This window comes from Triticum urartu, chromosome 3A (assembly GCF_056163025.1).
Source record: "Triticum urartu cultivar PI428250 chromosome 3A, HENAU_Tu73, whole genome shotgun sequence".
Lineage (NCBI taxonomy): Eukaryota > Viridiplantae > Streptophyta > Magnoliopsida > Poales > Poaceae > Triticum > Triticum urartu.
In genome coordinates, this window is record NC_141875.1 from 696414584 (window position 1) to 696440188 (window position 25605).

Sequence of the window (25605 nt, forward strand, 5' to 3'; positions counted from 1 at the left end):
AAAGATGTCTCATACGTCGCAATTGTACCTGAGCAGACAGTCCAACAAAAGCATGTCTGTAATTTACTGTTAGCATCCTTACTTGAATACCTCTATAATACTAATATAGTATTACGTATTTCTACACTAACCTCTCTGAATCACATTAGCATTTTGGAGATTTCCATGTCGATTGTAACAGTTAGGGAGCAGAACCGTGTAACGGTTTCATTCCCCCAATGCCTCATAATCCTAATGTGTATTGACCCAAATATAAAAAACAAGACAAGTTGTGGGAACAGCGTGAATTTTGTCGGAGTTCATGCATAGAGTTGGCTGGTTTATATAGGGAGTTTGTCCTAGGCGACACATTCCAGTAGCAAGGTAGTCTTGAATGATTGACCCAAATCTAAAGTGTATGACATGTCAATGTGAGTTTAATGATGATGTCACTGTATTGACCAAGAAAAGATATGTTGCACATGAAAAAGTGTATGTGATAATCATACAGACTACTGTAGGTAGAGTCCTCTTTTTGCACGGATAAAAGTTTGGTTTATTGACTTGTCTTGGACTGACAGCTGAGATACTAACCAATGGCCTCACTCACACAAGTCATCGATCCAACACACTGACATATGGATCCAAATGATTGGCCAAAATAACTGGGTAGGCTGGAAAGGCCATGCAAGTACTGGCACGGCCAACCATGAGAGAGGTTGCATGTCCCATTGTAGGCCCGCCCGGTGCGTACAAGCAGGCATATTTACACCCATCGAGTTGGCGTAACTGGATTGCGCACCCGATAATTCTAAACCCATGGAGCTTTACGGGCCTTTCACGGGCTCTTTCCTTAACTAATCTCCCCCCTGATTTTCAGCGGGGGTGGGCCCCTCGTCCTAATTTCTATCCAATCAAAAGATCACAACTAGGACAGTCCGTGAATCCAATAAAAACACAGCCCGTGAGTGTAGCATTGCTCTGGCGCACCACACCACAAACCCATACGTGGATGTAACACCGACCAGCAGATTAACTCAGTGCACCCGGCACACAAGACAAACTCTCATGTTGGGTCCATCGGGAGTCATTATTTTACCTGTCAGTCGACCTCTTGGCGGGCTAACCACATGGGACGCACGCACGCTAAACTCCAACAAACCTACCTCGCATGCCCGCATACAAACCACCGAGTCCACCACCATCTCGCCTCTGAACGGGCTGCATGGGTTGATCCAGCAATGGGGAACCCCACGACGCACGTGAGATGCGGACCAAACGGGGAACGCCCCACTCCCAAGGTGAGAGCAAGAATAAAATAGAACAATAGGACACCATTCCGGCAGAGAAGCGCCTCACCGCACCGCACGACAAGGCCCCACACCCAGGCCAGCTAGCGTGAGCGAAAGGGAACACGCACGAGCCTCACACGTGTGAGCCAACCCGCCCGACGGAAAGGGAAAAGGTCGCTGACACGCAGCCTCGCTCACGACCATGAGGGCGCTTGCGGTGGCGCTAAAAACACTCATGACGGTAGCCCTGGGTGTGCCCGCTGCCCGCCCGTCATGGACCCCATAGACACGTCGCACGGCTGCGCGCCATCCGAGCAGATCAGACGGCACGAAGAGCCCCAGAAGGTATGCATGCCACACCACCGCGAAACGGATGGCGCGGAGGGCATGCTCACCCGTGAAGACTCACGGGAGAAGGGTACTCCAGCATCTTTATACCATTAATGATTAGCTATGTTGATAAGGTTAAACTAAATAGGTGAACAGTCTCTAGTGTTAAGCAATCTATCCACGTGCATCTCAGTCCTCACCTATAGCTTTCATGAAAGGTGTCTCTTTTCTACTTTTGGCCAGAGACATGATAATCATCATTGAATTGAAGCACAAAAAAATTGACACTTGAATGTCTATTGTACAAATACTTCTATATAAAGGATGGCTTAGCCTTTACCATGTTGAATATGATATCAAGTTGTTGCTTTCTCAACTCAAAAATAAAAGTTGTAGCTTTCTGGTGTTTTTTCTGTCGCCTCCTTGGCTCTTCTCATCTTTTCTAGCTAGTAGATTTTTTTTGAAGCCAGCACCTTAGGACTCGATTCATTCAAAAGGTAGAAGAGAATTGCTTGGTTAATTGGTGGAAATCCGAGCAAAAACCGAAGCTTGCAAATTAACATGCATGGCTATCAGAAAGAAGTTGCCCATAAGTATGCAGTGCACTGGGAGTGATGGGGGCATCTTCAAACACATCGGCCTCTTGAAGACAGTGCTTGTGTGGGTGAATCCAGATATGGAAAACATGTGCTAGCAATGGCACTGGCAATGGGTGGCATCATGAAACTCATCTCGTGAGTCAGGCAAGGAGGTAGGAACCAAGGAAGGGTTCATAGCATGACGGGCACGTACTGGTAACTAGTCATGAGGATGGACTGTTCCTGTCTCTAGAGGTTGTGTGGTATCCTGCCAATCTGAGACTGGACTGGCTTGCAACTATCTATCGCGGTTGATAGACAAACACAGATCGTGTCCTAGTCCATTGTCCAGACGCATGTAGGCTTGCTAAAGTTCAGCCAGTGGCACTACTAGGAAAAGGGCTAAAGATAGGATTAACACTAATGGCGTACCAGAGTAGTGGTGCGCCACTACTATATATTAATGGCGCACCTGGTGGAGATACGCCATTAGTGTGGAAGGCACTAATGGCGCACCAGGCAAACGATGCGCCACTAGTAAAACAATTTTTTTTTCATTTTTTTCAAACATACTAATGGCGCATCCTGGTAAAGTGCGCCATTAGTTGTTAGAACTACTAATGACGCACCGGCGACAGAGTGCGCCAGTAAATTTTATTTTATTTTACTTTTTGGCAAAAAATATTCTAATGGCGCACTGCTGCTGGGTGCACCATTAGTAAGCTTCCCCCCCCCCCCTTCACCTATTCCCCTCCCTCCCTTCCTCCCCACTCGACCTAACCGTACGCCCTCTCCGCCCCAACCGTACGCCGCCGCCGCGCCTGCACGCCCCCTCCGCCCCCTCCGTCCCCTGCCGCCGCCTCTCCTTCCCTGCCTTCTTCTCCACCCCGCCGCCTCGACCCCCGGCGCCCCCGCACCCCCACTACTGCAGCTCCCCCGCGCCGCCGTCCCCGCGCCCCCACTACTGCAGCTCCCCCGCACCCCGAGCCAGAGGAGGAGGACGAGTAGGAGGAGGAGACGGAGGCGGCCGACGCGGAGCAAGAGGCCGCGGAGGACGCGCTGCTGGACCGCGCGCAGGCCCTCATCTCCTGCGTTGTCGAGCAGGAGGCCAACCCCAACATGCGTCTCATCCACACCCTCGCCACCATCCACGTCGTCGAGCAGGAGGCCAGGTAGTCCGCCCATCCCCTCCCTCTCCCCCTTCCGCATGCTGGTAGATAGGAGTAGGAATAGCTTACTGCCGAATCGACCAGCGTAATTAGGCATAGAAACTTGTGCTTGCTTGTGCTCATCTAGTTCCGCAACTACTCGCGAGCAACGCCGGGATTTCACCCGTGTAAGCCTGAAAGAAGCCATTCGTCTATGTAGGTGTGCTCTGCTTTCTGTATATCTGTTCACCCAGCAGTTAGCAGTCGCATCTTGCTTCTCGTCCAAACAAGCAAATTAACGGAGCAAACTCGTGTGCGGTCAGCCATCGAGTTTCAGGCCATCCTGTTCCTATATACACTCTGCACAAGTTCTTGGATCCTGTTCTTATAGACAGTCTTCACAAGTTCTTGGCTTTTGGGTCAATACATTGCTGCTCTAGTGCATTTTATTGATAGTGCATTTCACTGCATTTTATATCTATAAGCAAGGTCTCGGTTCTGTAGTTATATTGCAACTGGAGTACTAATATTTACAAAGGGAGTAACTGATAAAAAGCTCATGTTTCTGTACTCTGCTTCTAGTGTCACAGTGAACTAGCGGTAAGTTGTAGAAAGTTGTAGCAGGCATTGGCTATTGCCCAGCTGGGGTGTTGGCTAAATTCTTCATTGCATCCTGGCCCATCGTAGAGTAATTTTAGGAGTAACTTGAAATGGAGTATAACTTGACATTCTATAACTTGCTGTGAATTACTCTAGGTCAGTGCCATCCTGTTGTACTCAAGAGTATTTTTGTCACAGTGCCATATAACATCAAACCTACTCCTGCATTTTTCTACTCAGGAGTATAAACTGCATTTTGACAGCGCCATAGATAGTAGGAGTAATAAAAATGCTAAGGTGCCATATAAATATTTGCCTTTTGCTTGGTAGGTGTTTGTGATAATGCTTGTAAGGGGCAAATGTTTAAACAAATATAAATATTTGAATGGCCAGAGATGGGATGTGCAGGCCATCAAGGGGGCACGACACAGCCTGGGATGAGCTGTGCCACTTTGCTTATTATTCTTTCCTGAGATAAATAGTAATAAAAATGTGCTTGCTAGCTGCTGCCACTTGTAGCCATGAGACAAGTTCAGTGTGCTATCATTATCATTAATCATGCCCAGGTTAAAAGACAACAGCAATATGCCCAGGTTAAAAGACAATATCTCTGGTTTTCTTCTAGTATTCTTCTAGTCTTCTTCTTTTTCTTCTTCTAACTTCTTGTTTATCATTTTGCAGATTTGATTTAATTCACGGAAGCTTGCATGGATGGAGTGCTTCTTTTCCATTTGTGTTTTTATTTTGTATCAATGTGAAACTTTTGTGAATTGATGGAGAACGGTGTTGGATGAACAATGTGAAACTTTTGTAATATGTAACGATGGAACTATGTGTTGGCTATGTATGTATATATGATGGAACTTGTGTGTTGACTATGATTGTTATATGGATGCTTGTTGTATATATATGTGTTGGATATCTCATAGATGAAATAGTGACCTGAGATTAAAAAAAATTAAAAAAAATTGTTACTAATGGCGCACTACCATGTGGTGCGCCATTAGTATAGCAGACACTAGTGGCGCACCTGGGCAAAACTAATGGCGCATTGCCTAGTGCGCCATTAGTATATCAGATACTAATGGCGCACCAGTGATGCGCCATTAGTAGGCAAAACTGGTGCGCCATTAGTAGCCCTTTTCCTAGTAGTGTGGGATGTAGTGGCGTATATGATGCATGATACTGCTACTTTGACTGGCAAGCCGTGCGGTGATCAGCTGAAAGCACCTCACGTATGATGTGGCCCATAGCCCAGATCAAGGACTGATGTAAAAGCTAACATTTCGATGAACAGGCATGTTAATTGTTAAGGAGTAGACTCAACTTAAACCAAGTATGAATTACTCATATCTGCTACTAGCGCCATGTCTGTCGGACAGTTGCAGTGCTTTAGAAAATGAAGCTTTCTCGGATGTCCAAATTTTAGATAACTAGCTAGGGCTCGGTGCGCTCAAACAGCCGCACTATACTGCTGGAGTATGCCAGTTGTCATTGTTACTTGTTAGTGCTACATCATGAGAGATTAAGAGGACTAGTTTGACATCATATTATGTCAGAGGCAAGAACGTCAAGAAAAAGAACGAGGACCCAGGTCACGGGAGGCGTCAGGTCTAGAAACCCTTCTCCCGGATGCCTATTCGCATGCCTAATGTGAAGATGCAGTGTCGTTGCACATAAAATCGCAGTACATAACAGTACATAACAACATAAAAATCGCATGTTCTCTCGGACGACTCTAAATAGAAATCGCAGTACATAACAACATAGTACACATCTCGCTGTCGATTGCATTTATAACCGTCTAGTCGTCGACCTACCCGTACTATTACTTTTAGGTCATGATGAATTCCAAAAGAAGGAAACAGACAGAGAAGAGCAACTCATGAAGACGGAGACAGAGATGGTACCATTTGTGCTGGATTCTTGTGGTACCATTTGACTCACGTTTTTTTCAGTGTTTATTTGACCCGCATTTGCCTAATTTTATATTTTGTTAAAAATTAAGCACAACAAAATATAGTTCAACAGCAACAAAATTGAGCCTGAAATATGAATGTTCGCGAATGTGCCAGGATCACGCAATAGATGTGCAGTTGGCTGCCACACGGTAGAAGTAGTAAGCCGGGCCGTGTGACGATATGTTAACACTACATAAAGATCTTTCGTTCAGGCATCTATACAAGCGGTTCTTGGGCAGTCACCTTGAAACCAAAATTGGAATATGAATTGACGAACCTCCATCTTGAGAATAAATTCAGAAGCGGCAGGACAATAGCTATCCCTACCCCCCCAAGAGAGACAGCAGCGCACCCCCATTCAGTGTCGAGCAACTGTTCTCGTCACCACATTCTGAACTTCTTGCTTAAGGAAAACCGCTGGAACACTCATGTGCTCTGCTCTCGTCAACTCGATGTGCGTGCCGGCACAGGCTGCTCATGTTGAACTTCTTGCTGCAGCTCCTTACTTTCTCTACGGTCAGAAGGGAGACACCGCACAGGAGGTGGACAGCGTGCAGCGAGGCTCGTTGGCACTACCGCAGTCTGATCGGCGGTGCTTGGGATAACCTCTGTGGTGGTGGTTTCATCACTCTTGACGTATAATGTGCTGCTTAGTCACTTTCATTAGATCGGTATTTTGGTTATATTGGTTAGAGCAAGCACTTCTACATGGTGTCGGAGCCAAGAGGTCTTGAGTTCAAGACCTGGCTGGCGCAATTATATTGCAGCCCACTTTCGGTCCACGTTTAGGTCTGAGTGAGTCACACGTGAGAGGAATGTTGACGTATAATGTGCTGCGTAGTCTCTTTCATTAGATCGGTTTTTTGGTTGCATTGGCTAGAGCATGCACTTCTACAATCACGATCATACTAACACGCCAAGACCGGTGAGCTCTTGCTGGTGTAGTCATGGACTCATAATCACGAATAAGGTCACAAGGACGTGAGCAGCACCTCCAAGTGGAGGCCCCCATGATGGCGTTACTCGCCATATGCCTTGGTAAGTGGCGTCTCATTGTGCTATTCCTGCCGGTGGGGAGTAGCGAGTCGCCGGCTCGGAGAAGGTAGAGATGGCGTGGAGGACAGCAGGGTCCTTGAGTGGAGCTTGTCATGTCGGCGCTTGCTACGTGTGTTCATCGCCTGATCTTCAGGCCGTAGGGAAGGAGGGATTAGTGAGAAAGGAATGGAGCGGCCTTAGCGACATGACCTCCCGGCCTAGACTCTGTCCTGATCTCTTGGCGCTAGTTTCGCCGCCGCCATGAAGCCAAGATGCGATCTACCACCGTGACGTCTGAGGGGTTCTCGGAGCACGCTCGTCCACAGGCGCTGATGTGGGATGCAGTGCCAGCGACTTTGGAAGGATCTCTTACCCACGACCGTGAGTGTCGGCAGGCCTACACGGCCGACCTCGTCCACACATCTTGGATGGACAGGAGTACTACCCCAATGACAACGATCCCTCTGGGTCATTGGAAGAAGAGCCTTCGCACCTGGGACCCGTCTTTATCGAAAAGGTGCAAGAGCAGGAAAAAAGGTTGGACAAGAACCCTACAATAACATGAAGGCGTGGTGTGTTTGGAGTTATAGTCGCTTCCGACTTGTTTTCACCTAAAAAGGGTCGGTCGTACGTTAAAATCAGTCTTCCCTAAGAAAATCATTCCTAAAAAATCGTCTAAGCAGGACGAAATTAAAAATATCACCTTACTGTTGGAATTGATCTCACGGTAAACAAACCAAGAGAAAAATAAGGGAGACAAAGTCTCCACCCTCTCACGATTGTGCCTTGATCGGGAGCACATATAACAACCGTTGGTTCTGGTCCCATGTACCCAGCACAAACATATATAAGGAAAAGGGGGGGTTTTGTCACAGATAACATAACAGAACCACAATCAAGGCCTCCTAACTGCCGATCCTAAACGTGTGATGAGGTACGTGAAGACCATCGACCACCACCGGCCACCGTGAAGGCAGTGCTGGCAGTTTCCTCCTGCCATCGGCAAGGCTCCTGGAGCAGCTGCTGCATCTCCACAAGTGATTGCTGCCATCTACGTCACCCAGGTGGTGTTGCCCTTCTTCCCCCAGGATCTCTTCACTGTCGGAGACCCCAAGGTGCCGCCATGGGCTATCTCCTGCTGATCCCTGCCAATCACGGTTAGTCACTACTATTCCGCATAAGAGGTGTTCTAATCACAAGATTAAGATCATGGGTTAATTTAATCTAAAGGAATTATGTCTAACATTGGTATCTAGAGCAAGGTAAATCTCGGTTAGAACCCTAACTTGGCTTCTGCTTAGTGTAATTACTATCATGACGTCCAACTGTTTTTGGGTTATTGCAAATTGGGTGAAATTAAGATTAATGTTGTTTCTGTTAAGCACCTAATGAGGCGTGTTTACATGTTGATGCCGCAATCCTAATGATCACCCTTTTTAGCACTAATCGCTTTCGGTTAATGTTTAAAGCCTCAAGATTATATATTTTCGGCTAACCATGTTTAAGCCCATTGTTTTCTGTTAAGACGTTTAATCAAGTTTAGTGATCATTTTATCTGTTAGTTGCAATTAGCTCTACTTGCGGCTCAAATCTCAGGATGTAAATGAGGAGGTGATTGGGCAAACTAATGAAATCCCCAAAATTCCCAATCAACCGAAACCCAAACCCTAGAAAAATTCCCCAAACCAGAACGCGAAAGCTGAAATTGAGCGAAGAAATGGATTGGCCTTCACCTAATGACGTCGTGCCGGTGCTCTCCTTCGGGATCCCGACACCGGCGACGCCGCTGTCTCACGGGACGACGCGGGGAAAGAATTGGCCGGCCACGCCGCCCTTATGGACGCAAACGCCGCGTGGCCCCTGTGCCGCACACGTCGTCGTCGACTCCCAAAGATCAGGCGTCGGCGATCGCCTCCCCAACTCGCCGTCGAGTGCCTCGTGCGCGTCGCCGGCACGGACTGCCTCCCAGCGCACCATGAGATCGACACGGCTAGCATCGTTCGGTGGAGGAGCGCGCGGCCTTGAGCCTGCAGGCACGCTGCTCCGACGAACGGGGCTACCGCACTGCCATGGCCGGCGTGCCTTGGGTCGCCGCCGGGATCGCCTCTCCTGTGGAGCCGTGGAAATCGGGGGGAGAAGGGGAAATGAGGCTAGGGTTTGACCCAGTGCCGATTTTGTTCGAGCTCGAGCTAATCTGGCCAGTCGATTCCACCGGACGGTCGCGATCGACGCGGAGCTCAGGGCGTCTGCTGGCGCTTAACAGGGCAAATGAATAAGTGGGCTACGACCCAACTTGTATTTTTAACGTTCGGTGCATTTTCTCTGCTAGCCCCAACTTTTAACGAGCAGTACAGTCCGAAATTGAAGTTAAGTGCCTTTTTTCAGTGCTTTTCTAAATTATGATTATCCTCAAAATGTTTTTTGCACTGTTATAAACTGAAAATAGCCAGAAAAGTTTTCTTGTAAATCTAGCTTTAGTTTTCTGAGTGGAACCTACAAGAATATTTTCTTGGAATTTTTCATGTGCCCAAGGTCATGTAAAATAATGTTAATAATGATAAAGTTTTCTTAATAAAAACGTGGGTAATTATGCCAGATTATGTTCTTTAAAAAATGGTGCATTTGATGTATGTTACTTTTTTGGCAACAATGTATTAATTGCCTGAAGATATGTTAAGATCATATATAAATTTTATGGTAGGAAATTTTATCCAGAGATATTTATGTCTGGTCAAGTTAATGTCATTTTATGGCAATTCTTAATGGTGGTCATAAAATGCTATTTATTTTGAAGATATTTTATTTATAGGTTTTTTTGTGAAATTCATATTGAGGCAAGCCTTATGGCATTTCTTAATGATGTGATCCGTACTAATGGCTGAGGCCACCTCACGAAAAATCTTAATGGTCGCATTGGGTGGTTTTCCGCGCCACACTATGCACCTGATAATGCTGAGCTAGTGTGCTCGTTGAACAATACCAATGTCTTATGTTGTTACCTTTTTTTTAAGATATGCATTATTGAAATAAGCATAATGACCCGAAATGATGTTGATAAAATTTGCTAAAGCACATGTCATTTACTTGACATTTTCATTTACCAAATATTACTATTTGGTGAATCCTCATGGTATTTGATATACAAATTTTATCAACTGTAAATGTTATAACATATTCGTCGTGTTCACTGTGAATGCCAACTTTAACTTTTATTCAGTGACAATGACATTCATTTTTGTTAATTCGAGTGTCAGTTTCATTGTGTGTCATTGAGAATTTTAATGATCATTTTGACACTAAGGTTTAATGTTATTTTCAATGTCAATCAAGTGTCAAAATTGAAAACAAGATGTTTATAACATGTTGTGAATCCTTGTGTCCCATGACACATTGGAGTGGACTATATTGTTGCCTTGTGTTGATGAATGTTACTAATATTGCTAATGTCATTGTTGGTCACTATGTGACCTTATGTTTTTTCTAGTCAAAATGGAACCAAAGAGATGTTTTATTAGATATTTAATAAGCAAATGTTATTATGGCATATGATGATATTCTGACCAACGTCGATTATTTTTCATGTGTCATATATAAATAAGTAAGGTTCTTTTCTGTTTTCTGCCCAACAGTGATACAGATTGAAATAATAATTAAGCATGTCTTCAATTCATCTCATTGCATGATTAATTTATGCTTACGTTTTATTATGATGTTCATAAAGTTGCCTCCTCTTTTCAAGTACTAAATTTTACTAATGATGCCAAATTTTGTTTTTGGCATAGGCAAGCTTTATGTAAATAACTTTCCCAAGTGGAGAGTAGAGATCCTTGTCTCGTGTAAGAAAACTCCCAATGTTTCTGCCACTAATGTTGAAGGTTGATGTTAACGTACGCATTGGGAGTGGCCTCATAAGTTGCATGTGTCATCATGCACATTACCAATGCAAAGGAGGTTGAAGTCAAAACTATTGGATTTATTCCACTAGCATTTAGAGATGGATTAATTATTCATCTTATTGATGATGTTTGTTCATGCTCCTAGTTATTGGAGAAACTTAACTTTGTCTCTCGAATAGATGACATGATTTTGTATGTTATTAAGTCAACTCCAATTATGTAATGTTAGTCCCACCCTAGGGTGAGACAAGCTATGTTTTTCGCCTGAATGGATTATTTGTAAAGATTATGTGTTACATTACAAATAAAGATGTAAGAGTAGTGTAAATAATGAGACCTCATCGAAATTATGGTTTTAGACCACATTTCGAGGGGGGGAATGGAAGCCCCATTTAATATGAGATATATCACGTTCACTTCTCCTACTTAGATCCAAATATGCATGCTAATTCTCTAATTAAAGATGGAACCATCGAGAAGTCTTAGTTGGAGAATGTATGAAAAGCACATAGTAATGTCGGTTCTCTAATTAAGGTGCAACAAGTCTTATTTAGAAAAATGAATAAAATTACTCCTTTTATTATGTGTACTTAATCCCTTATGAGCATTATGTTGATTATATATATGACCAACGTCATTTATAATCATATATCACACTTCACTCAAGTGGCAAGTTTTGTCAATATCATGTGGCTTGTGGTTATATTTCTGACTATCGTCATTTATAATCATTTGTCACAATTCATTAAGTTCTTTTCCATCTTCAGCCCAACGGTGTTGTGGTTTAGAACTGAAATGATTATTATCAAGATATTGGATATATTTTCCATTTTTCAAATAATGTGATCATCCGGAAACTGGAGCGTATGAACATGAATCTTAAGGATAACTCCATTAGATCCTTGTTCATATGCATCAGGTAAGTTGAGAAGAAATGCATATTGCAACACTTAATGTTGAGACTTAACAATTTCCGTGTGATTCATAATGTGTGTGAATGATCATCTTAGAGGCTTGTGGTAATGAGCTCTAATGATATATGGAACTCAATAGAGTTTCCTCACTGAGTTGTTTTGACGCTTGTGTTATTATTACAATATGCTCTTGCGTTGACTAGGTTAAGAATGTATGTATGACTTAACCGTAAGATTTCGTCAAATAGATGAAGTTAACACAAGGTATGTTGCCCCAAGAAATTCAATTATGAAATAATAAGAGCGCCGGGACACTCATACCATAAAACTAGGGGGAGTAAGTATACTATCTTGAGAAGATGGAATATTTTTGGTAGGCCAAGAATTTTCTATCTTCTATTTATGACATAAAGGATCTTGGTCATGCCCTATACTTTCTTTGTATTGAGTTTCGCCAAGATATAGGTCCAAAAGGGGTATAAGTTTTATTATGACGACATACGTCGATAGAGTACAAAAGAAAATATTATGTAGTAGTACTCTTATCGCACCTGCTACTAAAGTCAAGGGCAATAAAGGTGGACATTTTAGTGTCCAAGGAACCATTATGAACTGATCAGATAATGTCGGTTCCTTATGCTTCAGCTGTCAGAAGCAATATGTGTATTCAAGTATGAACATGCCCTTTATTTGTGATCGCGATAATTGGCAAATATACAAGTAAGTCTAGAAGTGGACCACTGGAAAGGCCGCGAAATGTCTTACAGATATGCAAGACAAAAAGTTTACATGCTCACTAATACGAAGTCTAATAACTTCGATATCCTTGGATATTCGGACATTGATTATGCGAGATGTGTGGATCTTAAAGTTTCCACGCTATGTTACATCCTCACTCTCGCACATGGAGCTATATTGTGGAAAAGCTCTATAATGACACTGATGGCACTAGAAATAATGCACTTACTTATGTGGCATGTTAAGAGGCTATTGGGCAGGTTGTATGCCAAAAGGTTTTATTCCTGAAATTATGGTGGCAGACAGCATTTTGTAACCACCTACTGCAATATGAACACGCAGTTCTCTATTTGAGTAACAACAAGTCAATTGGTATTGCCATAACCATTGATATTATGTTTCCGTTGTGAAAGATAGAGTCCAGGATCAAACCTATGATGTTTGATCTATAAAGTCTTTGCGGTTCCGCTTACTAAGGCTTACCATTTACCCTTTTATGTTAATGTTGCCGGCATGGGTTAGGAAAGCCTTTTGATCCTGGAAATTAGGACCATCTTATAAACCAACTCCCATAAAGTATTATGTTTTCCATTTCAAGATAGAATGGTGTACTATAGGTACCGAGGTTCAATGGCATTTTATTGGTCATAGTAACACTTTACCTTGGTGCGTTGCTTCTATTGAGAGTGGGCTTATGATGTTTGTTAACCTTACAATCAAGGGGGAAAATGTTGGAATTGATCTCACGGTAAACAAACCAAGAGAAAAATAAGGGAGACAAAGTCTCCACCCTCTCACGATTGTGCCTTGATCGGGAGCACATATAACAACTGTTGGTTCTGGTCCCATGTACCCAGCACAAACATATATAAGGAAAAGGGGGGGTTTTGTCACAGATAACAGAACCACAATCAAGGCCTCCTAACTGCCGATCCTAAACGTGTGATGAGGTACGTGAAGACCATCGACCACCACCGGCCGCCGTGAAGGCAGTGCTGGCAGTTTCCTCCTGCCATCGGCAAGGCTCCTGGAGCAGCTGCTGCATCTCCACAAGTGACTGCTGCCATCTACGTCACCCAGGTGGTGTTGCCCTTCTTCCCTCGGCATCTCTTCACTGTCGGAGACCCCAAGGTGCCGCCATGGGCTATCTCCTGCTGATCCCTGCCAATCACGGTTAGTCACTACTATTCCGCATAAGAGGTGTTCTAATCACGAGATTAAGATCATGGGTTAATTTAATCTAAAGGAATTATGTCTAACACTTACTTCATTAGTATGTAAATAGATAATTATATATAAATATATATTGATTTCATACATCTAAACTGGTCGGTGATCTGATGAGGTATTGCGCTGAATGGCAAACTACCTCCGCACATCTACGTCTGGATGGTGTGCCGCCTATTTATGCAAGGACCACGTCACATGAGTGTCACGCAGCGACAGGAAAATCAAAGCGTAGTTATCAGCACACTAAACACCGCCACTGTTTAGCGCGGCCCGGCAGGTCTTCTGTAATTAAGGCGTGATTCAAGGAATCAGGGCACTCGGCACTCTCGCCGGAACGTCAACCACGTGGAGACTAAGCCCCCACCGACAGCATCGGATCTCCGGCCTAAACGCCGGCCAAGACTTCTCCCTTGCGGTCAAGACCTTCGTGGGTCAGAAGGCTGCCTTCTTCTCCGCGGGCGAAGAACCTCCGCCCTGCTGACTTCGTGCCGCTGGGTGCTGGCGCCCACGCACGATGCTTCCATTCTTTCGATAATATATAAAGAACGGGAGATCCAGACGAAACTGTACAGTACGCCGTACACATTGCGCATTTTAAGCACGGTTTTGCTTCACGGAATTGGCATTATTGGGCATTGACCCTGAGCTGCCAGAGTGCGAGCTGATATGACTCACGTGTTCTGATTGGCGGCCGGTAGTTTGGTTGTTGAAGCATTATGGGGACTGGAATTGAGGTGGATAGTACGATATTCTTCTGTGTTAGCGTATCAGCGTTTGCTAGCGTCATACTCCTAACTGAATCTGATCCAACGAACATGTGCAGACGGTATGCACGTAAGCATGCATGTGGCCTTGGGGTTGCCTCAACTACCAAGAATTCGGATTTCGAAAAGTGTGAATGATGAGATCTCATGGATCATCAGAGTAACGATTCTTCTTCCTAATCATGTGCTTACCGGTTGGTGCCCTGCATTCCCATCCACAAATGTAAAAGAGAGATTTGATATGCATATGCAGGATTCAGAACAATCAATCGGTTTCCCTGCATATCTTGTTCTCTGGACTGCACTTCCCATACTGGCTACTGCATTAAACACAATGTTTCAAATAGTGGGATATGCCATTTAGCGGCGGCTCGGCAAAAATCTATGAAAAGCTATAGCGGAGCTAAGACTCATTTAGTGTTTTTTTTAAATCATGAAAAAATTACAAAATAAGTATACAATCAGATATCATACTCTTTCGTTTTTATTTCCTCTGCATATTAGAGTTGACTGAAGTCAAACTTCGTAAAATTTGACCAAGTTTATAGGAAAGAATATAAATATATACGATAACAAATCGATATGATGCGAAAGTACGTTTAATAATGAATCTAATGGTATTGATTTGTTATTGTACATGTTAATATTTTTGTCTATAAACTTTATCAAAGTTTATAAAGCTTGACTTTGATCAAAACTAATATGCGGAGTAAATAAAAACGAAGAGAGTATATGATATATTGCATATACTTGACATCAAAACTAATAGACATGTTTACACATCAAAACCCGAGCAGGCACCAATCAGGTGTCCTAATTCAATACGAGAAAACTATCTTCCAGCCGTTTGGATTTCTGCAACAAGTACGAACGCATCCGTGCAACGTCCGATCCGCATCTAGCGCTCGATAAGCTCACGGCGGTTTAGATCTTGGAATTCTTTTTTTTTCTCTCTCCCCACACGATTTAGATCCCGCTAATCCCACACAATCCTTTCTTTTTGCTCGACACTCTCGTCAAGTTTAGCGGCAATTTAGATCCCGCAAATCTCGTTTTATTGTCTCCCTATTTTTGTGCACCTTATGTTTAAAAGATAACCCTGCTCGATGCTGCTTCAAAACCGCAAGAAAAATAAAAGTGTGTTTCACAAGATTTGAACTACGGTCTTCAGTCAAGAGCATTTACGACACCCATTTAGCGTTTTTCTTAAATTGTGAAAAAATTACAAAATAAGTATACAATCAGAAATCATATATGATATATTGCATATACTTGACATAAAGACTAATAGACATGTTCACACATCAAAACCCGAGCAGGCACCAATCAGGTGTCCTAATTCAATACGAGAAAGCTATCTTCCTGCCGTCTGGATTTCTGCAATAGGTACGAACGCAGCCGTGTAACGTCCGATCCGCATCTAGCGCTCGATATGCTTGCGGCGGTTTAGATCTTGGAATTTTTTCTCTCTCGACCCGCACGATTTAGATCCCGCACAATCCTTTTTTTTTGCTCGACCTGCACGTCAAGTTTAGTGGCGTTTCACAGGATTTGAACTAAGGTCTCCGGAGAGGAGCATTCACCACACTATCCAACTCGTACCACATAATGTTTTGTCTAATTAATAGGAGTCATTCTATTTGACCTTGTTAAGTACTCAGCCAAGGTTACCATGTAACAACAAAAAAACTTGTTGCATTCTTCCTAGCTTTCTGTGTGAATAACAGGGTAACACTGCAGATCTAATAAGTTACGAACAAACACCATGATAACTTTTGACCTGAGGGAATATGTTGTTTAAAGCATGCCCCGATAATTTTTATGTAAATAGCATGATAATGTGCGCACCTTAGACCTGATAATTTATGTACAAACACAAGTTAACTTTGACCCGAGGAAAAAGTGGTTAAAAACATACCCCAGTAACTTCTGCGTAAATCAAATGGTCTTTTTGACCCAGAAAAATATATTGAAAACATACCCCGGTAAATTCTATGTAAATTGCATGATAATATACGAACCGCAGACATGATAACTTATGCTCAAACACCACGGTAATTTTGACACAGGGATATTTTTTCATTAAGAATATATACCCCGGTGACTACTTTGTAAATATCATGATAATTCACTCACGGCGGAGCTGATAACTCATGTACAAATATAATGATAACACTTGACCCCGGGAAAAAATTGTTGAAAACCATACCATTGGTAACTTATATGAAATAGCATGATAATATACGCATCATAGACTTGATAACCAATGTACAAACACCGCGGTAAATTTTGACCGAGGGAAAAAATTGTTGAAAAACATACCTTTGATATTTTATGTGTAAATAACTAAATAACATGGTAATATACACACCTTGAACCTGATAACCTATGTACAAACACTATGGTAACTTATTGACTCGAGGGAAAAAGGATGATGGAGAACATAGCCCCGGTAACTTAATTACCACATGTCTGGAAACTTTTTACCTGAAAAGAAGTCATCGAAACATATCAACATGAGATCTAATTATGAAGGTCTCGCTGTGAAAAGGATTTTGGATTGGATAGACCGTTTGAACTATAAAACATTTTAAAATTTTAAATTAAGAAAATGTAGAATGGCATTAGCCTTTTTTTCCACTAGTGCATGCATACACGTGGGGAGAAGGTTGACCGAATCATTTTTATGCTCTGGTAACTTCTAGGCAAACAACATGATAATATACGCATCGCATGCATGATAACTTACTCCGGCCAGACATGGTAACTTTTTACCCGGAAATAGAAGTCGTCGGAATATATCAACACGGGATCTAGTTTTGAAGATCTCATCACAACGAATTTTTGATGTGAAAACAGTTTTTCAATCTGACTGGCGGTTTGAGCTACGAATCATTTTGAATTTTCAGTTTTGAAAAGAATCAGGGGTGACATCATCATTTTTGTTTATTCTGCATGCATACGATTACTAGCTGCTAATTAAACTAACTGCAGTCCCCACAAGAAAAGGAAATACTAAGATATGAAGCTAGCGCATGCTTGGAAGTTATAGAAAGGGAAGGCGTGGATTCGTTGGACCTGTTGCTATCTGCCGGTCAGTCGGCATAACTGTCCAATTCAATAACCAAGCTTTGTTTAATGCATCATATATATTATAAACAAGAACACAAACTAATGCAGAAGGATGGTTTTGTATAGCGGTTTAGCGGGCTAAATGACTTCAAATTTAAGGCTATAGCAGGAAATAGCGGGCTAATAGCGTCATTTTCAGTTTAGCGTTCAAAGTGCATAGCTTTAGCAGGAGAGTTCTAAAAGGCTATAGTAGAGCTATAGATGGCTATTTAAAATATTGATTAAACGTCAAATACATGCATGGGTTCATCGATAAAGCTGTGTTCAACTATAGCACGATTATCATATACGCTCTATGTCTCCCATTGTTAATATAAAGATGTGAGTTACATAGGTCGGTCACATGGTACAGGGATCAAGTTATTCAGCCCGGATTATACAACTGAGGGAGTACCGCAAAGTCGCAAGCACAGCAAGCTGAAGTCGTCCTCCTGGCTGGCAGGAGCACGAATTATCGATGTTTGGGCCGTTCCTGTCGTGCATGACAGGTAAAGTGTGGTGGTAAGTTCTTTGCACGATGATGGTCCATGAGCCATCGAAAGATAGCCATGATGTGCAATGTGCTTAAGAGAAAGGAGTGGCCGATTTCTTAATCCCCTTGTTATCGTAACGACCGATGACAACTACCTGGTGTGATTTTCTTCATCTTTTCAGATCATGCATGTCATTGGAGGTATCATGTGACGGCCCCCATAATACAAGGGCTGTCCTCCGTCAGTTTTGCGTTAAGTAGAGGAAACCTTGCAATCATCCTAGCCAAATCTGTCACTCAAATCGTGTGTGAGATGTGTCGTACTGCTATTATGTTTTCCCTTTATGTTATGTTACTGCTTTTGGAAAGTGAAAGGAGCTATATATTTTTCCTTCTTAGGACCCAATGTCACTGCTTTTCGGATACTAGCAAAAGGGTATATTTGGGTTGCAACGAGAGACAACATTAGTGTGTCCATCTCCATCAATGCGGCACAACATCATTTGAACAGTGCCACTAGACAACGGCATATAGTCGCATGGCAGGGTCTAGAAAAAAAATGCATACCACCGCGCAGGCTTTGCCCAGCGCCGCTGGCCTTCGTCGGCGGCAAGGGGTAGGAGCTGATGATGGAGTCGAAGGTGCTGTAGATTGGGTCGCCGCCCGTGTCACCTAGGTTAGGTGATGCCGGGGGCGGTAGATCCTCATGTCCTTGATATTTTATACTCGATCACGTTGTTTTTTAATAAGTTTGTTTAGAATTTCAATCTTTTCTGTGTTGAAAAAACTTACTATAACAGTATCGAAGGTGACCCGTTATCTTTGTTTTTATTCCTCTTTGTTGTCGATGCTTTGTCTGCTTTGGTTAACAAGTATATTGCAGAGGATGATTTCGAGATGTCGAGTTTATCACACCTCTGGTTATAGATGACTCGTTGTTGTTTGTTTGGGCTTCTGGACAACGAGTTGCTATACAAGCTGTTTTTAACCCCTTTCCGCGATGGCATTCTAAACCGCTGCCTTGCCTGTGCGTGCGACAGGGGGTCCTTCCCACATGACCCAGAAACCGCCAAGGATAGGGAGTAGTAATGCATATGTTTTGCAGAACTAAGCGTATGCGATGCCGGCATCTATCCCAAACACAATTCTGATATTTCGAATATCCCAAACACCCCATCCTTGCTACTCGTTTGTGCTCGCATTACCATCGAAGACGCTATTCCGTGGTGCAACGTTTACAATGCATGCCCCATCACAAACAATTCATGATTGTAGAGCATGTATGATAAGGAGACAATTACACACATTTACTTTTACTCAACTGTATGCGATTCGATCTAAGAGTGCATATAGTTGTTCCTATAAACCTGTGTGCGAAGCTTGAATATATCTCACATGATTCATCTGTCGTACCCGTGTCGGATGAAGGCCTATCGCACACGTTCTACCATGAGCAAACGTTTATGATACACACGACATCATAAACAGTCTATAATTGCCAAGCATGTGTGATAAGGTGACTTTCGCAAACATTTAATTAGAAAAAAAATTGTGTGTGCAATAAAGATTCATTGCACATGTAGTGGATCTAAGAAATGTGTCTGATCTTGACATTTATCATAGACGTTTTGCTTTCGCAAACCGTGTGCAATGTACTGGCTTGCAAAGTATAATTAATCTCAAGTTTTGTCCCTAATTTAATCATTAATTTAAAATTTGAGAATTTAAAAATAGGCAATCACTTATTTCATATCGAGCCATATTTATTACAAATATAGGTTCAAGGACGCATATATTCGATGCATATTTACATATACCAAAGAACTACAGAAGCCCCAAGTAAAGAATGATGAACCATAGTTGTTACGTATATGAAAACTAGAACATGAAACAATACAAATATTAGGAATTTGCTTTTTGTTTTTACAAAACCATATGCAGATCATATCACAGAAATTGGATATCGAAACACCTTACAAACCATCAATTTTAATTAAGCAATCATTGTTAATTTTGAATCATAAGTACAAATTGGAGATATGGTTTCACTCGCATGTTAAAGACTGCAATGCCTTTGGTCCACTATTTGCATATAATTAGGCTCCCCACTGGATGCATATGATTTCCACTGAAGTTCAATAATTCTTCTCTAGATATAATCGCTAAATTTATCCGTTTTCTAGATGATATTTATATTAACATATAGGCAGAATAATCAAGAAATAATAGGTGTGGGGAGAATAAATGGTTCAGACCGACAAATCTGCCAAATCATGTGTTTTTTCTGTTAACTCTAGAAGTGGGCCTAATGGTCTATGGAAATATCATAATTAATATATTAAATATTTGAAATATATACATAACAATAAAATAAATCTAGCCATGCAAATGCACTGGAAACCTGCTAGTTAGAAGTAAAACAGAAGACTAAATGTCCACCTCAGGTATGAATGCCATACATGTTATAGATGTAGATTAAGTTGGTCAAAAATAATAATTCTCAAGAATTGGGATTAAAATTGTTAATTGCTAATTCTTTGGTTGATCACGAAGGATATTGATTCGATTGCATGTTGTTGCAACTCGATGCAAGAACTACTACGGCCAAAATGACCAACAAATAATGAGGTTAAGATATGTGATGGAAACTTTGTAAAAGTTACAATACTTCCCATCAGTGTATTGCTTCTGTGTTTATTTTCATAATTCACTATGGAGTTTTGTATACTCTACGCTCTTGCATAATATTTAAATCATTGAAAAAGTGGTAGTTCATAAAAGAATCATTGTTGCTTGTTCTTATGGATAACTAAAGGGCCATAGTATTATTATAAATCAGCTGTATTTTATGAATACTGACACCTTCAGCCACCTTACACCTCACGATCCGTTGCTACTAATGTGGACATGACGTACCCGAAAATCTATGTGTTATAGAGTGTTGCTACACTAGAAAGAGCACCATTAACTTGATATTTTTAGCAAGAGACCACACTACTAATTGACTACTACGCAAGCAAACGGTGCAATCAAAAAGGGATCAACATCTCATGCAATTGATTATAGCATGGCATGAAGAGGCCGGGTGTGTATTGTGTTTGTGTCCTCTTGATGCTTTATTTTGAGCTAATAAAATCCACCCTTTGTCAAAAATCATATCCCCTAACTTCAAAAATATTGTAATCTTTCCTTATGTGGTCTACCCAGGCCACCGAACAACCATACTACACACTACATTGTTTGGACATGCTATCCGTATGATTGTAACGATTTATGAGAACAATCTCAAAAATTGGATCTCTCTTCTTGTGCCACTATTGTACAATTTAATAGGCACATTACGAGTATAAGGAATTGTCAAGCTTTATGTACCTTGTAATAGTGACACGCATGGATACGTGAAGTTAAGTGATACTAATACTATTTGATTATAGACGGTATATATCCCGTTATAAGTTCTTTGGTGACGAGCGATTTTGCTGGTAAGGAGAAACAAAGAGTTCCGAGAAGGAAAGAAGTGGAAAATAGTTTGTATTTGTCGATGTATGATGTCCCACTCTTAACAAGTATTTCTGAATTGAAAGAATAATTTGATCAATTTGTCTATATTTTATTAACCATGGCAACATACATGCATTTGGCTTGTCCCCGTAGCAACGCGCGGGTATTGTCCTAGTACTTTAATAAAGATGGCGTTGATGTACTTGATACTTTCGGAAGAAAAAATATAGGCCCTGTTTGGTTTCAAATAAGTCACCAACTTATAAGTCGAAAAGTGAAAAAGTGACTTATTTTACCAGACATACCCAACTTATAAGTCATAAGTTGCTCCATCCCAACTTAAAACTTATAAGTCACCTCCTTTTGCGTGGGTCCCATCACCTTTACATAAAAACAAGGTGAAAAGATGTGGTCAGGTTACTTATAAGTCAGATAACAACCAAACGGGCGTGACTTATAAGTCACTGGTTTTAAGTCACCTGACTTATAAGTGAGGTGACTTATTAGAACTAAACAGGGCCAGACTTATTTTGATACTCCAATGCTGAGTGTTATGGCCACTCTCTTTTTCTCAAAACCGAGGCAAAATAGTTATCCTCACCTCACTAATACAGGAGGATTAAAACAAAGTTCTATGGATGTCCAGTAGCAATATAGCTAGTCCCTGTACGGATAGTAAGTTTGACCTTACAACAAAGTGTGTTTATAATAGGTACACGAACAGTTCCAGATTAAACTTCACAACATGTGTGTTCTTCGCAAACCATCCCGTGGTTGGATGGTTATAGAGACAGTGGTATTCCCAACCATCAAGATTCAAGTCCTGATACTCACATTATTCCTCGATTTATTTCAGGAGTTGCTGGGATGCGCTTTCAACTGAAGGAGATGTTCCGGTCAACGACGAGGCGCCTACGGTAACTTCATAAATCTAAGATGATATATCAGCTCGGTCTCTCGAAGGTCTTCATAAGGATAGGGTGTGCGTGTGTGCATTTATAAGGGTGAGTGTATGCATGTGTGTACAAGCGCTTTGCGTCCGTATAGTGTTAAAAAAACATGTGTGTTCTCCTATTGTACAATTTATTTTTGTTACACGACGTTGGCTCACCTTTTTTCTTTACGGCTCGACTTTGGCTCATATTTGTAGGTAGTGCAGATTCGTAATAGTTCGGTAAGCTTTTTTCTTTCTACACCAACTCGTCACGTGCTCTCTAAAAAAACACTCATCCTGTTGTTCTTAATAATTCTCGCCAAGTACTCCGTTCGTCTCGATGTTTTTCTTTATTTCTTTTTACAAAAGAGTGTACTTTTATCTTCCAATGCACTTTAAAATAGGTTTAAAAAATTGCAATTTGAAGTAGAAAAAATGTTTTTCCCTCATAACACAGTAATCAAGATCAATAACATTGTACACATGGTCTTCTTAATTTCTACATGTATTTAGCGCATTAAGGAGCAGGGTAACTAAAGATGAGAGAGTGATGGCTTACCGTTTCAATGTATTTTCATTCCACTTCATAATTTATCCTTAAATTTCTATACGTACATTTATCATCAGATGGAGGAAGTACTATAAATACTGGCCTCGTGACCAGTCCTTCAACTCACCCAACGAACATTCGAGCTAAGCTTATCTAGCTCGTAGCATCTAAATTTTCGAGTTCCCATTCCTAGTGCTAGCAAGCTACAAGCAGCAGCAATGGGGAAAACTTGCTCCTTTGTGCTGCTTGGCGCACTGGTGGTGCTCTCACAAGTTGTGAGCCCCATTGCTTGCTCCGGCAAGCTCGCCAAGGCGGCCGGGCACCACAAGCCTGCTGCAGTCAAGGGCCACAAAGACCAGACCACCACTAACCCCTCTTCGTCCGCCGCATACGGCGGCGGCTGGTTGCCCGCCGGCGCCACGTATTACGGTAACCCCAACGGCGCCGGAAGCGACGGTTAGTGCTTTGCTTACTTTACTGTTGGTGTTGCACGCATGGGACCTGTATCGCACCCACATTCGTTGAGCTGAGAGATACTGATAAGGAAAGAAATTTGCAGGTGGCGCGTGTGGCTACCAGACCGCTGTTGGGTACCGGCCGTTCTCGTCGATGATCGCCGCAGGGAGCTCGCCTCTATTCATGGCGGGCATGGGCTGCGGCGCGTGCTATGATGTAAGCATAACTCACCAAGCTCCTTCCATTAATGGTGCAAAGTGGACAAGTGGTCGGCTCGGCTTGTCCTGACAAATTACAAAACGTGTTCATGTGGCGTACGCAGGTTAAATGCACGAGCAACTCAGCCTGCTCCGGGAAGCCTGTGACCGTCGTCATCACCGACCTGAGCCCCGGCAACCTCTACCCCGGCGAGCCGTGCCATTTCGACATGAGCGGCACCGCCCTGGGCGCCATGGCGAAGCCTGGCATGGCCGACAAGCTCCGCGCCGGCGGTGTCATCAGGATGCAGTACAAGAGGTACGCAGCAGTACGACATAGGATAGGATCCTCTTCAGTCTAATGTCTCCTGATCTTGGTGTTCCTGTTAATCATCCTAGGGTGCCATGCAAGTACCCTGGCGTCAATATTGCATTCAGGGTGGACCAGGGCTCCAACCCCTTCTACTTCAAGACCTTGATCGAGTTCGTGGGCGACGACGGTGACCTCAAGGCCGTGGCCCTCAAGGAGGCTGGCAGCGGCGCCTGGACGCCAATGGCGCAGGACTGGGGCGCACTGTGGCGCCTCAACAACGGCAGGCGGCTGCGCGCCCCATTCTGCCTCAAGCTCACATCCGACTCCGGCAGGGTCCTCGTCGTCAACAACGTCATTCCCGCCAACTGGAAGGCCGGGGCCACGTATCGCTCCCTGGTGAACTACCGCTAAGTTACAGCCATATTTATCTGCTCCGTGTGTGAATTTTGTACCTCGAAAAGAAAGAATGTGCGTCCGGGTGCTGCGAGAGGCGGTCTCGGATGAGGAGGAGCTTACGGAACTGTGATGTTCCCTCCCTGGTCTCTGCATTCCCCTAGTGATGTACGTATCATGTGTGTAGTCCGTCTGTCTGTATTTTTCTTAATAAGAGGAAAACGGCGAGAGAAATGACCTTTCACCATCACTTGCTTCCTCTTACTAAAATTTGCACTCTCAAGTTCAATACTCCGAATGGAAGTTCTTCCAATAAAACTTGAACCGGTGGCGTGTATGCACAACAATTCTTTGGACAATAAAATTTCCTCATCATGAAACGCGATAGATGCAAATTACCGTTACTCTGTACTAGCACCATTACCCACCTGGACACTGGGAACCACCGGTAGCTGCGCCTGCGCGATTGATTCTGCTGCCCTGTCATGCCGTGGAAGACACATGCAATTCTCCCGAAAACGTAGTCAAAGGAGCAGAGAGCCTTGAATGTTTCAAATACTGATTGCCCTACTCAATTATTAACATAAGCTGTTTGTTGAAAGTATTTTTAATGGAGCTTCAGTTCTACGTACACATGTATAGACACTACTCTATAAGTCTACGTACAAAATCTTCGGTTGTGTCTTTTCTATAATCAGGATTCGTTCTACTTGTACTACACTAGTACTCGGCTTCATGAACTAGATAGTGGCCAACCGGTTTGGCATGTGGCTCCCACAAATTAAGACGCTCCACTTGTAGAATTTAACATCCATACCCAATTTTCTACACCAGTGTGCATTATACTCATCGTGTGTACTATGATATTTAGTTGTGTTTGCTATTTCTATCATGTTTTTGTCCAAGATGGTATATTTTATTTTCCTGCGACAACATTTTATCCAAACTATTGCCAGAGAAAGATTCCTTCCTGAATTTGATCTCATTTTAAAAAACAAAACATATTGATTCAATTTATAAGGGAAAGTTGATCAAAAGCCTAAGCAAGACGGCTCTGTTTACAAGAAAAAACAAACAAAAAATTGCACATGCAACGAGGCCTTGTCGGCCACAAAACACTAGAACACAGTCATAAAGCACAGGCAGACGCTAGGATTCAGAGACACCACTCAACTTCCCGAGCTCGCATGTG

The 25605-nt window shown here is 42.6% G+C and overlaps 1 protein-coding gene and 1 long non-coding RNA gene across 2 annotated transcripts; one reads left to right on the top strand and one right to left on the bottom strand.

Moving 5' to 3' along the window:
• Positions 1–7752: 7752 nt before the first annotated feature.
• Positions 7753–9263, bottom strand: LOC125546043 (uncharacterized). The gene is made up of 2 exons (XR_007300420.2): positions 8657–9263; positions 7753–8068 (listed from the first exon to the last, which is right to left on the bottom strand). It is a non-coding gene; the product is annotated as an uncharacterized LOC125546043 (long non-coding RNA).
• A 13922-nt stretch (positions 9264–23185) lies between these two features.
• Positions 23186–24663, top strand: LOC125549299 (expansin-B11). The gene is made up of 4 exons (XM_048712742.2): positions 23186–23510; positions 23614–23726; positions 23833–24026; positions 24107–24663. Exons 1-4 carry the CDS (start codon positions 23273–23275, stop codon positions 24429–24431), a joined length of 870 nt encoding a protein of 289 aa, XP_048568699.1. The 5' UTR covers positions 23186–23272; the 3' UTR covers positions 24432–24663.
• Positions 24664–25605: the final 942 nt, after the last annotated feature.

What these genes read in the sequence shown, in the direction of transcription:
- LOC125549299 (XM_048712742.2), top strand. Translation starts at nt 23,273, where the DNA reads ATGGGGAAAACTTGCTCCTTTGTGCTGCTTGGCGCACTGGTGGTGCTC. An exon ending in CAACGGCGCCGGAAGCGACG is followed by an intron (nt 23,511 to 23,613) that starts GTTAGTGCTTTG and finishes AGAAATTTGCAG; the next exon opens with GTGGCGCGTGTGGCTACCAG. An exon ending in GCTGCGGCGCGTGCTATGAT is followed by an intron (nt 23,727 to 23,832) that starts GTAAGCATAACT and finishes TGGCGTACGCAG; the next exon opens with GTTAAATGCACGAGCAACTC.